Raw genomic sequence first — 19,045 nt, forward strand, 5'->3', positions numbered from 1 at the left:
GGTTCTGTTCTTGGCATGCCTGGCTGAGGGCTGAGCATGTTAAGACAAGAATTTTAGATGTACAATCTGATGTGTTGTTTGGTTCGCCTGTGGAAGCAGTTTTAAAGAAAATGGAGGACAAGGCTAAGTCTATGCAGACTGTTAAAGATTTTTTGCAGGTTCAGCCTCCGAAGTTTAGTAGAAATTGGCCTACTAAGGGGTGGACATATCCTTCTTATGATTCCCAGTCTAGGGGTAGGTCTAGACGTGGTAGGGGCAGAGCTCAAGGTTCTTTTAGGCCTAGAACGGGGAGTTCACCTGCTCAGTCTTCTGGTGAGGGCAGGGGTCAGTCCTTTCGTAAACAGACCCAATGACCTGCCTTTTCAGCTGCCAGAGCCTTCTCGTCTGGCAGCACCTTTGGGAGGAAGGCTGGCACTTTTCAAAGAAAATTGGAGTTTAATTACCCAAGACAGATGGGTATTGGATATCATTCACCACGGTTACAGGTTTTATTTCCATACCTTGCCTCCTTTCAAAGGCATGCCTGACATTCCTCCTCTACAAAGAAAAGAGGCTCACAAGCAAATTTCTCAGTTACTCCAAATAGGGGCTATTCAGCCAGTTCCTGTGCCAGAAAGGGGCCTAGGATTTTATTCTCACCTGTTCCTAGTACCAAAAAAGGGGAACACGTGGAGACCAATTTTGGATTTATCTATCCTCAACACTTATCTGGACATTCCCAAGTTCAAAATGTTGACGTTACAACAGCTTTTACTTCTGCTGGGAAAAGATCACTGGATGGTAACTTTAGATCTCAAGGAGGCTTACCTTCATGTGCCTATCAGACTAAGTTGCAGGAAGTATCTGCGTTTTCGAGCTGGGAATTCCCATTATCCGTTCTCTGCATTGCCCTTTGGCTTATCTACTGCACCCAGAGTATTCACAAAAGTTCTGGCTCCAGTGATAGCTTACTTCAGGCTAAAAGGAATACAAATCTATCCTTACTTGGACGACTGCCTGATTCTGGCTCAAGAAAAGGAAGACCTTTTTCAGCATTTGGAATATGTGATAGCAGTGCTAAGATGCCTGGGGTATTCTGTGAACGAAATAAAGTCCAGTCTAGTACCCTCTCAAGACATGTGCTTTCTGGGTGTGAGACTGAATACAGCAACCCAGATGGCCTTTTTAACCCCGGACAAACAAAAGAATCTTTCCCTTTACTTCCATCAACTATCTCTTCAGTCCGGGCTGACTGCAAGGACAGTCCTTCAAGCCTTAGGGTTCATGGCATCTTGTATTCTGGTGCTTCCCAATGCCAAACTGCATATGAGGAAGCTGCAATGGTATCTCAAAAATGTATGGACACAGCACTGCCAGGATTTGGACACTGTCATTCAAATAATACCTTACATTCAAAAGGAATTTTTGTGGTGGGCTCAGGAATGTCACCTAAACAAGGGACTCTCTGTGACCCGGCCAGAGGCGAGTCAGATTCTAACGACAGATGCCTCAGACATAGCTTGGGAGCTCATCTGAATGGAAAGTGGATACAAGACAAGTGGCCTGCCAGACTACAGCATCTACATATCAACATGAAGGAGATGTTAGCAGTCCAGTTTGCATTAATGGCTTTCAAGGAGTTACTTCTTCCAGGGCAGGTGTTGATTCTAACAGACAACACAACTGTCATGTGGTACATCAACAAACAAGGGGGAACACATTCTTATCCTCTATGCAGGCAAGCAATGATTTTGTGGAAGACTGCGCTCAGCTTGCAACAAAATCTTCAGGCAAGATTTCTGCCGGCTGCACAGAACTCCTTAGCAGATGTGTTAAGCAGGCAAATCATGGATCCCCACGAGTGGAAACTGGATCTTCATGTATTTCGGAAATTGACAATGTCATGGGGAACTCCAGACATAGATCTGTTCGCTTCTCCACTAAACCACCAGCTGCCAAAGTTTTGCACAAAAAGGTTTCATCACACAGCTTGGAAAGTGGATGCTCTTTCTTTCAGTTGGACAAATCTTCATGTGTATGCCTTTCCACCTCTGCCTCTCCTCCCAAAGGTACTCCTAAAGGTCAGACAAGACAAGCCAAGGATGATTTTAATAGCTCCAGATTGGCCTCGGCAACACTGGTACCCATTACTGAGGAGTCTGGTAAGGAAGCCTCCATGGCCTTTACCTTTGATTCCACACCTATTGTCTCAGAGGGAAGGTCATCTACTCAATGTCAAGCTTCACTCTCTTCATCTAACAGCCTGGCATATTCTGTTTTGAACCACAGCAGGTCTCAACTTCCTCAACAAGTTTTGAATGTGATTATGGAAGCCAGAAGACCTAGTACAAGGAAAGTGTACGCGGAAAAATGGAAGAGATTTTTATTTTGGAGTGCAGCAAAGGATTTGGAGGTTTCTGAGCCTAATTTGAGTGTGGCTCTTCAATAACTTACTGAGTTATTGGACAAAGGTTTGTCTTTCTCTTCCATTAAGATTCATGCTGCAGCAATTTCAGCTCACTATGATTGTGACCCACCATTGTTTTCTCATCCTTTGTTTAAGCAATTTCTTAGAGGGGCAAAGAATATAAGACCCCCACGAAGAGCTCCTACTCCTGCTTGGGACCTCAATTTTGTGTTGGAGAAACTTACTCTACAACCTTTTGAGCCTGCGGCTACTGCTGAATTGAAATACTTGTCATGGAAGACTGCTTTTTTGTTGGCCATTACTTCTGCAAGAAGGGTTTCTGAATTGCAGGCCCTTATGGCGGTTGAGCCTTTTTTGATTTTCCATAAGGATAGGGTATCATTACGTACTAATCCTTCCTTTATGCCTAAGGTGGTCTCTAGTGTGGCTTTAAACCAAACTATTCATTTGCCTACTTTTTATGCAGATCCCCAAAATAAGGGGAAAAGATTTTGCACACTTTAGATGTACACAGGCAGTTGCGTTATTATTTAAGCAGGACTAAGGATTTTAGGCAGTCTCAGCAGTTGTTTGTTTCTTTTGCTTTGAGTTCTCAGGGCAAGCCTGTGTCAAAACAAACTATTTCTAAGTGGATTGGGTTTTGCATTGCATTTTGTTATTCCCATCATGGCAAGGAGATTCCAGCTGGGATTAGGCCTCATTCCACTAGGGCTACTGCCACTTCAACAGCATTTCTAAGGGGGTGGCAACTAAGGATATTTTGGAGGCAGCTACTTGGAGTTCAGTGCATACTTTCTCTAAGCATTACCACCTTCCTCTCTACTCTAAATCTAGGGCTGGTTTTGCCACGGCTATTTTGCAGGGCATGTTGACAGCTCCTGCTTCTTTATGATTTGCCAGCCTCCCTTACCTCTGCTTTGGGATTCTACCCAAGTGTTAGGACTGCAGCAATGTGAGATGAAGAACATAGTACAGTTTTGTACCTACCATAAATGTAGATGTTCGAAGATCCACATTGCTGCAGTCCTCCCTCCTTCCCTCTGTGTTTAGGGGTGGTTGTGTGGGTAGGGTTGTACTTTTGTAAATTTGTATATATTGTATATATATTTGGTACAGGAGTGTTTGGTGTTTTTTGGTTTTGGCCTTATCTTTTAGGGTCTTCTGACATCTGGGGCAAGAAAAGACTGAGGATATGACGTGGGTCATGCGCATTTGTACCCTGACGTCCTGACGTCAGACTAATGCGCCTTGACTGACGTCAGCCTTATACTTTGGTATTCGGGCCGACTGGGACAGCGGACTACCCAAGTGTTAAGACTGCAGCAATGTGGATCTTCGAACATCTACATTTATGGTAGGTACAAAACTGTACTTTTCTCCTGTATTCTTTACCCTCAGATTCCACTATGTAGGATCTTGGCTTGGCACATATACCTCTCACTTGACCAATTCGATCAAAGTCTTTCGCCATTTGCATACTCACCCTCTCCTTTTAACAGACTTGGAAATCTGATTATTTTTATCATAGCTGGACTTCTGAAAAGAACATTTTTTAAAAACTTGGACTTTGATTGCTCTGGTGTTTTAGCATTGGGCAGCAACAAGCTAGAACTGATGGACAAGGATGTTCTGGTTTGCCTAGATAGAAGTCTGAGCAGGGGAGCCAAGTAGGTTGTCACGGGGTATGTTTCTGAGATTAAGTAAATTCAAGACTAAATCGGTATTGTCATGCTTTGACCTCTCTAGTAATTGCTTTGCACTCTGTACTGCATGTTCAGCAAGGCCGTTTGACTGTGGGTATTCCGGACTACTAGTAACAATGATTAAGTCCCACTCTCTGTTTTACTGGTCTCAAACACTTGACTGGTAAACTGGGTACCGTTGTCAGAAATAACTGTGGACTACCATGGACTGAAATGATTTCTCTTAATACTGGATGTTGGGTTAGGTAGCAAATTGATCTCAAACCAGTTTGAAGAAGTCTATCAACACTAAGTAATGATTATTGTTCCACTCGTATGTCAGTGGCTGCTGTTAACCAAGGTAGTTCCGGGATCTGGCTTGGCTGAAGTGGCTTTTTGCAAATGTGGCTTAGTACTATTGCATACTGAATAAAAAGAAAGCACTTCAATGTCTTTTGATAGAAGGCCAAAACACTAGTCCACACTCAAATCTTTTGGTAGATTTGGACCTGGGTGGCCACGATGCAAAATATGAATGTATTCATGTTGTAAGGAAGTAGGAACAATAACTTTGGGACCTTTTAAAAAATGAGTCTTCCATCAGCATCTCATTTCTGTATAGAAAATAAGGTTGCACTTCTGACGGATTGCTTTGACTGCCATCCAACATTGATGAAGTGGTTGAGCTTTTGCAAAATTGGATCAGTATTTGTATGATCTCTTAGCTCAAAGTCTCATGGTAGAAAAAATACACACTTCCATGCCATCAGTCATTCTCTGCATCAAGCTGTTTGGTATTTCTGGGTGATCTGGATAAGATAGCTAGATAAAGAAGTTTGCATATTGTATAGACCATTTTGAAAATGTACTTTTGTAATTTAAGCATTGTTCTTTGTAGTCTTGCTGGAGATTAATGCATAGGCTTCTTTAAAATAGTGACTAGAGGTTGATCAGCTTCGATTTTGATAGCTTGGCCATAAATATAATCATGGAACTTTGACTATGCAAACGCAGTTGCTAAAAGTTCCTTAATTTGAGCATATTGCATCTCAGTTTGGGTAAGAGTTCCAGATGCATAGGCAACAGGTCTGCCGTCTTGAAGAATTACTGCACCAAGACCGAACTTTGAAGCGTCACAGGAAAGAACTACTGGTTTGTGGACATCTTAGTACTTTAATGTAGGAGGGTTAGCAATTTTCTGTTTGAGGTTATCAAATGTTCTCTGGTGTTCTAACAATGACCAGGCAACATTTTTGCATGTCAACTCACTTAGTCTGGGGTAAATTTGCCCAAATAGTTAACCATACCGAGAAAACACTGTATGGATTGGACATTGGCTGGAGCTGGCATCTTAAAAATGGCTGCTTGTTTGGAAGGGTCTGGTCATAAGCCTGTATTGGTAAATAAATGACCTACATAAGTAACTTCTGGTAGCCTGAATTTACATTTCAGAGGATTAAACTTTAAATTCACTACACGCGCGCTGCCAAAAACTTTCCTGAGGTTTGTCTCCAACCAGTAAATTGTCCACTGTTAGAGTACATGGATAGCCTGAAAACATTTGCTCCATTGTAGGCTAAATGACTTCACTGGCCTGGCAGAATTTATTCCAAAACGCATTCTGAGGAATCGATATCTACCAAACTGAGCACTGAATGTAGTCAGTAGTGAAGATTTTGATTTGCGAGCAAGAATTACTTGCTAAAATGAACTCTCTGCATCCAAGATGGAAAAAAACGGTGGCATTTGGCATGAGGGCGACTATCTCCTTGACTGTAAGCATAGCATGAGGTCTCAATGCTTTGTTCAAGTCTCTTGGGTCAATGCATATGCTAATTTCATCTGAATATTTCTTATGAGCAGCTACCATGGAAGACACCCACTCAGTTGGTTCTGTGACTGGACAAATCGCATCTTGCTGCATCATCTTGTCTGACTGGACCTTGACTGTCCTGTATAGCTATTGGAACTCTCCTTGCTGGTCTGACCACTGGACTGAACTCTGGGTTTACTTTCATGGAATGCACAACTGGAAGTTTGCCTAGCTTGTCATCAAGAATATCAGCATACTCTGAGAAAATAGCATCACTGAAGCTGGAACTGGGACATGTGCTTACATAACTGACTTCTTTGGTAAACGAAAGCAGTTTCATTAAACTGTCAGAGACCTAATAATGACTGCACAAGTCTTCTGACTACATAAAATTGCAAGCTGTGTGTTCCCAGCCAAATAGCATGAAAGCAGTACTGAGCCTTCAGTTTGAATTTCTTCACCTCCATAAGAAACTAGCTTTGCAAAATTAGCCAAATTAAGTTGTTCATCTCTCACTCTAGCAAATATTTCTGCTGACATTGCATTACACACTTGAGCCAGTGTTTACTTTGAGCTCTGTGGGTTTACCATTGATCAGGATAGTACAAAATACTTCATTCTTTGCCAACAAATCTACTGCATTAGCCTTTTCACTGACCACTGATGCACCAGCTACATAGACAGTAGGGTTGCAGATTTCTACATGATCAACTTTGAGTGACCTTTAACTGACACTTGCTTGATTTACAAAGCTTTTGAAAGTGGTTCTGTTTTTTGCACTTGTGGCATTGCTGGCCAGATGCTAAGCACTTTTAGACTAATGATTGACCACAATTACGACAGTTAAGTCTTTATTGGGTTTTGCAGACTCACCCTTATACTGCACTGCGCATGCCAGTTTTGCTGAGTTAGGCTTGGAACTTGCTAGAAAGTTATGGGCCCTCCCTTGGAATTCTGCAGGGGTTGCAGCTGCAATGTGCTTAGGCCTGCATGCTCTCATGTGTGCCTTTCTATGAGCTCACGGATTTGACAGATCCGTATAGCTTTGCTCAGTGTTAAATCGCTGTCACAAAGCAAAATCTTTCTCACTGCAGCATTAACACCACACACAAGCCTGTCCTTTATTAACTAATCTTTCAAATTCCCAAAGCTGCACGTTTTACCCTTTTCTCAAGTCAGTGATATAAGCTGTGAAAGTTTCACATGGCTTTTGGCCTCTCGTGTAAAATAGGTGCGTCTCTAATGCAACTTTTTACTGGGGGTTGCACATTTCTCTAAATTTGCATTTCAAGCATTCAGGGTCCTCTCGATTTAGCTGGTACAATATGGCAGTGCCCCCCTCTTGCATATACTGCTGGTGCATATACAAATGAGCACACAGTGGCTTCTAACCCAGCTAAGTTAAGCAAAATGAATGCCCTTGTATGTGGATCTTTGTCAGAAAAAGCTGCTTGTATGAAAATGTATTCCTGCTCAAATACTCTCCAATTCCCTGCAATATTATGATCAAACACAAGTGGACTGGGTGTACAAAATGCCTTTGCCATATTAACACAATAGTAAAAGTGCTTAGAATTATGTACGAACATACACGTAAGCAAAAATGCCTTTGCCATATTAACACACAATAGCAAAGGTGCTTAGAATTATGTATGAACATACACACACGTAAGCATGCCAGAACTTGTAATTATGCCCAATAGCAAAACACACTGAAATAACTACACTTTGCCAAATAAGTCTCCATATCCCAAGAACACTTTAAAATCACTGTACTTTGCGAAATCCCTCATCACTGTAAGAGGTACTTTGAAAACGACTGTGTACTTTGTGAAAAAAAAACTATACACAGCAGAAGCTGAGTAAGAAACACTTCAAAATGCATACACTTTGCCAATAAACTGTATACAGCACAAAAACTGTTTAAATGGCTGTATTTTTTTGTGAAATAACTCTGTACAGTGTAAGAAACTCTTTGAAATGGCAGCAATCTGTGAATTAATGTACACAGCACAAGAAACTTACTGCACTTTGCAATGCAACTCTACTATGCACACAGCAAACTCTGAAATAATTGTACTGTAATAAAGCACGCACTTCAAATACTTTCCACACCGAGATACTTCAGACAGCTCTAGTTATGCTTTGAATAGCATCGGTCAATGCAAAATAGTAGTTTATGCCCAAAACGCGGTTTACTAAAAAAAAAAAGCAGTCGTATTGCTTTTAAGCTCATTTTGCCCTTTTATTGTACCAGTTATACCCATTTAGCCTCTTATGCTCATACTTTTCTTGTGCTCATTTTACTTTAAACATGCTCGTTATGCAAACCGGAGGGAATTCTGAGCACCATATGAATATTTCTGCTATCAAATATCGTGGTTTCGAACATTGTTTAATTTGATATGTTTTGTGCTACTCATTTAATGCGTTCTGTGCATTACGAATGCTCAGTTTCATTTTCTTTGCAAAATAAATCATTTGTGCAAGTTTTGGTTACCTGAAGTTCATTTCTGGCGCATTTTGATCATTTTGAGCTCTGTATCACTCAACCTGCTCAATCTACCTTCACCTTTGCACCTCACATCTTGAAGTTGTGCTCTCAATCCCAGTTCCGACACCATGATGCTCGTCTGGTCAGGATAAAACAGACCAACAGTTGTGTTTGGTTCAAGCAGCTTTATTGCATGTGTGCACACACGTCAGGAATGGGGCTTTGTAACTTCAACTTAAACTTGTAAACTACCACACTCGTACATGTTGATGCTCTGGCTGCTGTCTAAAGATTGCACTGGTGCCTGCACATGCTCATTTGTATGCACATGCCTACATCTGGAAATGCTTCTTAAAGGTACAACACTCTGTTCTACAATGACCATTTAATATTTAGAGAGATTTTAGGCAGTTTGTAAAGAAATTAAAGGTCAGCTAGTCTAATACAAACAGGAATTGTGATCTGAAGTGAGGGAAAAACAGGCTTGTGTTTACAGAAAGTCAGAAGGATATTTTGAAAGTAAGTGAAGAAAAGAGTAAGGCAGTATAAGGAATGTAAAGATGGTTCACACTTTGGGACACAGTTTATCCTGGTTTTGAGCAGGACAGAGCCAGATTTAGCTAGGGCGTCTTTCAAAGTGGTTTTGAAAGATGGCAGGATATTGACCTGATGGATACAGGTAAGGTGTTCCAGAGCTTGGCAATTTGTACAAGTACAGACCATGCCCAGCTGACTTGATAGGTTTTGTAGACAAGTTGGTCACTGGACTGCAGTGACCAACTGGGAATATAGTTGTGTAGAACAGTTTAGTGCTGGATAGGCAGATGGATGCTGGCTAATTTTATAGGTGATGAGCAGTGTATGTTAGCTGATGAGGCAGTTATAACCAATTTGGGCTTTTCAGCATTATACAGTGGTGGGTTTTGAAAGGGGTATTTGCTGAGAATTTAACCACTTTGTTGTAGCATTGTTCAGGTTTTAATTTGTGTGAAGTCTGAAGGTTAGTGAGGATGGGAGCACCGTAAAGAAGTGCAAGGAGGAGATGAGTAGTGGCAAGTGTAGTTTTAGTTGTCTGGAAGTTTTTGGCCCTGTAAAGCACCTCTTTTTTTTCATATGCAATTGTGTATATGCAGGATGAATGTAATATCCACTATCACCCCTAATGATTTGCTATGAGAAGCAACTTTAGTGGATGTATTGTAAAGAGAGAGGACATTAAATTAAATTTTTTGATGAGAGGAATTTGGGGGAGAATAGTACTTTGGTCTCCCTTTTGGGTTGAACAAGAATCTAGTTATGAAGCCATATTTCAGTGGCTGTTAAAGCTTCCTGAGTAATTGTTTGGAGGTGTACCATGTTCTCAGATGTGCAAATGAGTGGAATCCACTGCATATTGCATTAGGGTGGCCTGTTTGGATATAGAGGATGTTGGTGAAAATATTAGGAGGGGACTAATGATAGAGCCTTGTGTTTCACTGATAGCGAGGGGGGTAAGGAGAGTGTGAAGTGCTATTTTACTGATGAATACCTGTTGGACAGGTAGCTTTTGAACTACAGAAGGGTGAGCTGGGAGACTAGTGAGGACATTTGAAGAGACGTTTGCTGTGACAAACTGTGAAGGCTTTAGACAAGTGTAGAAATAAGAGACTAGCTTGCCTTTATCTCCAGCTTTATTGACGGTATGTATATAGGTTAAAAGGGCAGTGCTACTACTATGGGAAGGACAAGAAGCCATGTTGTGTAGGGGATAGGAGTTTTTCCTGCAAGAGATAATCTTTGCAATTTTTTGAATACATTTTTCACATATTTTGGTGAAGGGAGATAACTTTAGACCTATAGCAATCTTGTCTGTTGAATTTTCTCCTTTATGCAGAGGGATATTGTGACTTTTTCCAGAGAGGGCATGTGGAATTCCTGGAGTGACCTATTTATAAGGATTGAGACTGGATAGGCAATGCTGTTGGTACTATATTTATGTACACGCTTGGAATGTCACCATCTGAAGAGCATGGTTTATATAGGATTGGGATTAGATGTAGGGGGAACCTTTGGTTAGCGATTCTATACCGTCTGAAATAAGAGTTGGACTGTATTGCAGATTTGAGTGGAGAGCTACTGGGAAGATGGGTTTGGGTTGAATTTTTGGTCAGGATGCAAGATTTCTTTAATGGATGTCCCAATTTTTTTAGGGTTTTTTATGCAAATTTAGTATAGCCATTGGTTCTATCATTTGTGTTTTGAATTAATTTGATAAAATTATAAAGCAAGTTCAAACTTTTAGTTTTAAAATTTTGCAAAGCTATGCAGCATAAGCATTCCTAGTCCATTACACAATATTTTTAGTGCTGTGAGCTATGCTATATGCCTTATAAGTATTGAGGAATGCATTCTTGTAAACATTTAATGTTTTATTTAATGTAACACCCTATGTATTGCATGTGCAGGTTTTGTCAAATGCTTTATTGGCGACATTATTTGCTTTGGATACCAAAGTGCATTTCTTGCATGTTCTTGCATTGTAACCTGTTGTGACTGAAAAGGGTTCCTGTACCAGCTTAATTACCTGGTTAACAAGTGTAAAGTTGGAGAAACTCAAGCTAAGCTTCTGACAAAGGAATAAAATTCAAAAAAGACCAGGGAGTGTTGAGAATTATTTTTGGAGAGGGGGCTGTAGGGAGTTGAATAAATTGATACCTCTGATCTGAAAGTCTAATCAGGAAATATAAACCATTTGTATGGCTTACTTGCATAATTATTGTACTGGATTAAATGCTACAAGCATCCACCCATCTAAGTTCATCAGCATTTCTAACACTGACATTTTGTCTTCTAATTTTTCTGGACTTATTACCGAATTCCACTTTTCTGTCAATACCATGGATCGACTGCCTCCTTGGTTATGTCTGGCTCATCTTGGTTAAGGAAGAATAGTGTTTGATTTGGGCCACTGCATAAACCAAGGAGAAGGGTAATACCACTGAACGATCCTTTAACCTGTCTATCCCTGCTTCTTGCTTCTGACTAGCTACTTAAACTGCTTAGCAATAAAATGCATTTCATCTAGCCGGTCTACCCACAGCAGAATAAAAGGATTCTTCCCATTAAAGTGTTGTGTGCACTGTTTCTCTGTTGGGCAGACCATATCTGTGTGCCTGTAAGTAACGCACACTTCCTTTTGTCATATGAAGTTTGGTTGTAACATGTTTATTTTTAAATGAGTTTTTTGTATTGCTGATACTTCACTATTGCTGAAGTAAGATGGAGTAAAGGAAGGGAACTTGTTCTCTTTTTCTAACTTGTGCAACCTTTAGAGGAGGTATAGATAGATATGTTGGGGGTTCAGATGGGAACAGCCTCCCTGCAAAAAAAAAATGTTTTGTCATTATTGCCGTGTTTATGTGCTTTAGTTTTTTCTATAAATCCAGACCATGCTGAACTTAACGTTTTGTTCTGAACCCCTATAATCAAATCTTTAAAGTGCTCATTTTAGCGATTGAGACTGGCTGACTTGATGCAGTCATCCTTCGGGTTGATGTGGCATCCTTGCCACCTCCAGCACTGAATGACCAAGTACTGATAAGAGTTTAGCTCTGTTTCCTAAAAATATATATTTTTGTGGCTTGAGAATTCTTTGGATAAATCCTACATTAAGGGAATAATGAATCCTGTGCCATAGTGAAAATGGATAAAAAAGCTGTAAGACCTGGACTGGGACAACTGGAATGTTGCCATCTCCAAACTGCCAGTCCCATCAGGGAACCAAAATATGAAAAGCCCGAGTACGGTACATTAGATAACTTTATCTGGTGCTGAGCAGCTTCTGAGGAATTGAAGATGGAGAATTTTGGTTAGTGGTCCATGGTAATTTGTAACGGAACATTTAGCCTCCAACAAGCAGTACGAGTGAAATTACTTTGTAGTTGGCTGAAGTGTGCTGCCTGGAAGTTAGAATGCTACTTTAAGAGAAGTAATACCCAGTTGGTAATGAATAGGAAAGGTAAAATTGTTCTGCAGAGGGATATAACCAGTTTAACTGGAAGTTTAGCTATTGTGATTACATTTTTAAATGCATGCGCACACACATTGAGATGTATATTTGTCATAGGTGTGGTGAGATTAATGGGAGGAGATGGAGAGAAAATAAAGGAAGTGAAGGAGTAATGTGAGCATTGTCAGCTATTAAAAAATAAAACAAGTTGTGAGCCTGCTTAGTCACCATGAGAGCCGAGAAGCCACAGTGGTTTCTGACACTTCTATATAATCATTCGTGTGAACTGACCAATTTTGTGTAGCAGGGTTAGCATCTAAACTTTATATTGTGTTCAGGTTCCAGAGTTGAAGGCAATAGAACTGGAAAGAAGAAATTTAAATTTGTAACAGAAGATTGCCAGTAGTAAAAGAAAAACTGCAGAGAGATAAACATAAGTAGCAGTTGCAGTCATCCCTTCTAATCTGTATTTAGAATAGAGAACACATTGTAAATACAATGGTTGTGTACCCTCAAGATACTGAAATGGATTAACACAGAATGAAGGAGTTTGTAAAAGTAACCATTTGAAATGTCAGGACCTGCTACACTGATCTCCGATATGGACACTTCTTCATAGGTTCATGGGTAATTGCTAGCCTAGCTGGCCTTCTGGGCCATTTTAAGCCTAGCCAGTTTCCCTTTCAAAGTTGAAAATCAAACCCTGTACCTTCTTTTTTGTGAAGTAAACACTTTAACCATAATACCAATCTTAACCACTAGTGACCCAAGTATTTCTTGAAAAATGTCCTTTTTTCCAATGTATGGCAATGTCTGAGTATAAACAAGTTTGGACTGTTGGGGGGGGGGGTGTTGCCCCCTGCAAAAAAGGTTAAAGGAGAATAATGTTTGATATTTGCTCTTTTTTGATCTTTTTTGCTGTGTTGGTACACTGCATTTAAGACTACCATTTCATTAGAGAGCTGTTTATGAACAGATTCATTTGTTCAAGTCCCTATATATTTTGTCTTGACTTAGAAATTTTTCTCCAGTATTAGTAAATAACATTTTCCATTTTCTTTAGGTTTACCTTAAGTATTTACATCCCACTGAGGGACAGACGTCTTTGCCAGAACATAAGGTCCTTCCAGTTACAAACGTGAACCAGCTTACTTCTGTGGAATATTTGCTGAAGGCCAAGTCTGTCTACTTTTCAGATAGAAGCAGTGGTTACATAGCACAGATGCAACTCAATGACAACTTTTGGAAGAAAGTGACTGTTGTGGCAGCAGATGGTGCCTGCTCAATAGCTTTGGACTGGTTAGCTATGAATCTCTATTGGATCAGTTGTCAGGAACCCTTCATAAAGGTGTCATCTCTTAATGGCTACTATAGAACTGTCCTAATTGGTGAAAGACTGTATCGTCCATCTTCCGTTGCTGTTCATCCACCCTCTGGGGTAATGTGCTTTTCTGACAGGGGCACTGATCAGAAACATGGGCCAAAAATTGAATGTTCCTTCATGGATGGAAGCAGTAGAAGAAGTTTATGGAGGAAATCAAGCTCGCCTTCTTGCCTTGCATTCACAGCATCTGGAACACAGCTGTATTGGGCTGATACTGGTAAAATCCCCCTTTCATATTTGTATCCTATGTAGGCTGTGTATTCTAGATATTTCAATAGTACTTTTAGGAGGTTCAGCTTCAGTCAGTTCACCTGTCTGCGATAGTTATGTATATAGGAAATGACCGCTTACAGTAATTTGTCTGTTCCCTGAGAGACTTGCTTTTAAGATGAGAGATTAAGTTGACCTGTGTGCATATAGAGACTGCTTTGCCGGATTCTTTTTTTGTGTATACATTTTAAATTGATATTCATATGGCTGTTCTGTCTTCCAGTATACATTTGCTGAAGGGCATTTCTCATTTTCTAGCCTACAATGCAAAACCTAGTACTTTTTGTAGTTTTCTTCCCTGTTATGGGAGTTGAGAATTCCATTGAAATGTCAAGTTTCTTTCTAAAAAATGATCGTCCTTCACATTAATCCAACAGTAAATATACTACCTACAGAAGCACAGTTTAATTTTGTTTTACATCTACACTTCAGTATTTGTCTTGTCTGTTGTGTCTTGTCTGTTGTGTCTTGTCTGTTGTGTCTTGTCTGTTGTGTCTTGTCTGTTGTGTCTTGTCTGTTGTGTCTTGTCTGTTGTGTCTTGTCTGTTGTGTCTTGTCTGTTGTGTCTTGTCTGTTGTGTCTTGTCTGTTGTGTCTTGTCTGTTGTGTCTTGTCTGTTGTGTCTTGTCTGTTGTGTCTTGTCTGTTGTGTCTTGTCTGTTGTGTCTTGTCTGTTGTGTCTTGTCTGTTGTATCATGAAGTCTAGGAGAGGCAGAGTAAGTGTGTGTGGATATATAGATATGGATATAGTATGCACAAATTCTACCAACATTGCTAGGACTTCAAACCATTACAAGACTGCCTAAATTTTTGGATCTTGTCTTGCACTTTTTTTCTCCAAGTCTAGAAATGTCCAGTTGGACTGTTCTCTTCTCTAGTATCTTCCCCACTGGCTGTGTCTGCAAACATCAGGTTGTTGCATCCTGAACAGAATCCTTACTGCTTCTCACATCTTGCTTTGTACTACTGAGAAAGCAGAAAGTAAGATAGGAGTTGAGCCATTTGGATTCTGATGTTTACAGTGGGACAGAGTGCAGTAGAAGCTGGAGGTGTCATTTCTTTCAGTGAAGCATTCCAGCCACTACTCATAACTGGAGTCTAATACTAAGAACAATTCCCTTTGTTTTGTCAAAGGTTAGGTGTGTTCTCTACTCCTGAAGACTTACCTTTGTTCCAGCATGTTGGTCAAGTCAGGGGTTGTCTGCACTGTTTTGCAACATGAATTTAAGATGTTTATTCCTGCTTGGATCTCCACCAAAGCCCTTTTACTCCTACCGGTCATATGATCTGATATCAAGTTTACATGAAAAAACATTTGATGACCAAACATCACAAAACCAGTTTAAAGTACCCAGCTGCCTTGGGTAACTCGTGGACTAACAGCCACTGCTGCTGCTGTAACCTGAATTATCTGGAACATCATAGGATTGTTCACTATCTCTGATTTATTTTATTCATCCTTTTGTTGACCTGGTTAGTCCCACTAGGCTTGTAGACTCTCTTCAGGGGGGACCCGATGTAGTATGCGAGGGAAATTTTGCCAGGGCATTAGGACGAATTCTCTGATAGGTGCCATAGGATCTTTTGCATCCTTCTGAGTTCCACCAATTCCAGCAGGTAGGACCATAGTTTGTCTCAGGCTATCATCACCCCACAAATATTTCAAGCACCTGGCTCTTTGGGGAAGGTGCATGTGTTCACTTGATATGCTTGGGCTTCATTATTAGTCATAATGCATTATACTGGTAGTCTCACTAGAAAAAGCAGGATCTCCTTTAGTATGCGTGCCTGAGCATATAGAATCAACTCTTCAGTAGGTTAAGACGAACACATGATGGTGCTGAGATGGATTGCTGGATTTTTATGCTACCCATTTGAAGTGCAGCAGACTTTTTTGAAGTTCCCTTCATTGGGTCAAACTAGTCAGACAAATAGGGTAGATAATGCCTTGCCTTTCTTAAAGGAAAAAATGTTTAGTGACAGATTATTCATGTTTATCATATGGTCAGCACTAGCCACTTGTACCAAGAATGGATGTAAAGAATGTAGCAGCCCCTTTTAAGCCTACTTTGTTAGCAATTTAATGCTATTCCCAGATGAAACTGTAGTCTCCCAGCTGGCCCTTCTTAATGCTAAGACCTCTAGCTGTTCAAAACCTCATGTTCTTTAAGGCCCTTGGCAACCATCATAAGTTTGTTTAGGAAGTGGCAATGCTTGATTTTCCTTATAGAACAAGGAACCAAATTCTAAGACTTGTTCTTGGTGTAAGTAGTGTACACCGGTTTAATCGGGCACCAATTCCAAAAGCCCTGTGTTAAGTGACATTCCACTATAAGACACTAGTGCGTCATTAGCAATCTTGCTCCAAGTTTTGGAAATCTGTTGTACTGGACATGTGCCATTTGGCTGTCGAAGAAAATGGACACAGGCCGGAGTTGTCCCCAAATCATATTATGCCAGTTTCTTCCCACAATTTAAGAGGTATGCATGACAGACGGGGGGGGTCTACTTCAAGTTCTTTCAGTTCAAGAAAGCAGGACCTGTTTAGCCTCTGGATATATTCAATACAAAGATTAAACTTTTACCAGTACAGGTCTTGTTGTTTTTTTGTAGAAATGAAAATGGTTCTGTGTGAAAGATGCTTATCTTCATATTTAACATTTGTTGACAGAGAGAAGGTCAGACTAGGACAGAGCCTATTTCTGGAGGCACAGGAAGAAACACTCCAGGTGCATGTCTTTGGAATGTGGGAAGAAATGGGAGCACCTGGAGGAAACCCACGTGAATGCATGGAGTATATGCAGACTCCACACAGAAGGTACCCCAGCCGAGAATTGAACCGAAGAACCTCTTGCTGTGAGGCAACATTAACTGCTGCACCACTGTGCCACCCATTTAGTCTTATTTCACTTTTTCTTATCGCTCATTCTTTCAGCCACAAATTTGCACTCTGGCAAAAGGTTCCTCATTAGCTTATGTCTGGGGCCTTGAGTATGGATGACTGGATTCTCATGGCCCTTTCTAAGTCCAGCAGTCATCCTTGCCTAGGAAAAGTTCTTTCAGTTCTTCAACATTGATGTTACTCCAGCTGAGCTTCAGCTGTTCCCTTGAAAGCTTGACACTTCAGGAACTACTTCTTGGCTTTACCACTCCTTGAATTGCTTTTCTCTCCAAAGCACAATGCAGCAGGGGGCTTATCTGGGGGCCGTTTCCTTCTTACCCCCTGCACTTTCCTGTGGAATCTGGAAAATGAGAAGAGCCAAAATATTTGAAGTGACTGACTGACTTATTTATCTTTATGGGACTCTGTATCTGAGCACTTTTGTACATAATTATTGCAATACCACTTCATGTGCATTAGTGGTAGCACTGATTATTAACCACTGGCACCCGTAGTTGATTGGGCATTTGTGTATATCCTCTAAACTGACATGGGAATACAAATGTATCCCTTTTTACAGATATAAAAAATAAAATGGGTTCATGGGGTATTACTACGCTAATTGCTTGAGAGCCTTTATAAGCCTAGTCAAAACCCAGTTTATATGGTCTGTCTGCTAAGGCAGTAATAAGGCATGTGTTTGTGCCTCTGGGCCTAGGTATCTTTAGATTTTACAGATTGCCACTACCTGTTCATAAGAGACAGGTGCCACCCTAGGTGTGAATTTACGGTTCTCCATCCATCAGTCGAGATTGCAGTTGAAGAGGGCCAGTGAGGGACTTCTGCTTCAAGTGAATAGGAAGCCTATTCCAAAGAAGTGGCTATCTCGGGGACATGCATCTGTCCAGCATGGTCTGTTTGATACAAGTTCAAATCCTTGGAATGGGTGACCATCATGCTGTTTGTCTTATGCATATGCAGCAGCTCCATCAGGGCTGGATTTCTGTGCCTTGTAGGTCAGACATAGGTCACCTCTTGGTAATCAGGAGACAGAGTAAAGGGAAAGTGCTTTTAGTCTGTCAGCATAGGGCATGCTTACACCCTGTATTTCTTTGTGAGGCACCTTTGCCACGCCAGCTGTTGAGTGTCTGGTAAATTACATTCCAAATGGTGCATTGTGCTCAATTATTGGTCTAATGAGGGATGTATCCAGTGGGACTATAATCTGTTGATGTGGAAAGCTATACCTTATAAATTGTGCCAAATAACACTACTTCCTTACCACTGTTGATGCATGATGGTCTAAGTTCAGGCTATTATCTACCTGGGTACTCTTATCCCTTACCTCTGAGCCTACTCTTAAGGGTGTTAGTGTTTTAGTTAGGGGCATTTGTTTTCCCAAAGGGTATTGTCACTCGTCCCTCTCTAACATAGATGACAAGCAGTTGGGGTATTTCCTTTAGATGTTTTAATACATAGAAACGCATCAGAATTGATAGCATCATAAAATACAAACGAACTGGCTAACAGATCTTACATACATACATGCTTACATCTCAACAGCTTACTACAAAATGACAGTCAAACGTGCACCTGCTCTGTATTTATACACTTGTGCAAGCCCTTGGATAGCATCTTAATGGTACATACACTGATCCACACCCACCCTCTTAAAAAGATTGCCTTCTGTAAAAACAATATTAGTTAGACATGTATAATTATAGACATTAGAAACAAAATACAATGTTCATGTCTGTTGCTTTGCATCTGCCACAGGGTTTAGAGATGTGACCATATCTCGTAACTTAATCTGGACCAAATTTAGCAACAGGGACAGTCTTCGGTGCACAGCTCTAATCAGGAAATTCTAGATTCGTTAGAGGAATGGGAATGTCCTTTGGAACTTTCTCTGGAATTGGAACACTGGACTACTCTGACATGGTTTTTCTCACAGACTGTGTGGTATAGGCTCAGACACTGGTATTAAATGCTTCTGATTCTGCCTAAAAGTCTGCTCCTTCTGATTCCACAATGTACAATCTCTGCTCTGGGCAAATAATTCACGACACCAATCCAATTTTAACCTCTGGATGTTTGCATTCTTACCACTTCTCATAATGGATTTAGAG

The 19,045-nt window shown here is 40.6% G+C and overlaps 1 protein-coding gene across 1 annotated transcript in view; it reads left to right on the plus strand.

Moving 5' to 3' along the window:
* Window positions 1–19,045, plus strand: part of LOC122791800 (low-density lipoprotein receptor-related protein 2-like) — a 1,119,352-nt gene that overhangs the window by 999,973 nt on the left and 100,334 nt on the right. The window contains exon 27 of the mRNA XM_044059752.1: window positions 13,448–13,985. Coding sequence (XP_043915687.1) covers window positions 13,448–13,985 — 538 coding nt within the window. The remainder of the gene's footprint in view (window positions 1–13,447; window positions 13,986–19,045) is intronic.

The sequence above is a fragment of the Protopterus annectens genome, chromosome 17.part0, assembly GCF_019279795.1.
Source record: "Protopterus annectens isolate FY-2018-M chromosome 17.part0, PAN1.0, whole genome shotgun sequence".
Classification (NCBI taxonomy): Eukaryota; Metazoa; Chordata; order Ceratodontiformes; family Protopteridae; genus Protopterus; species Protopterus annectens.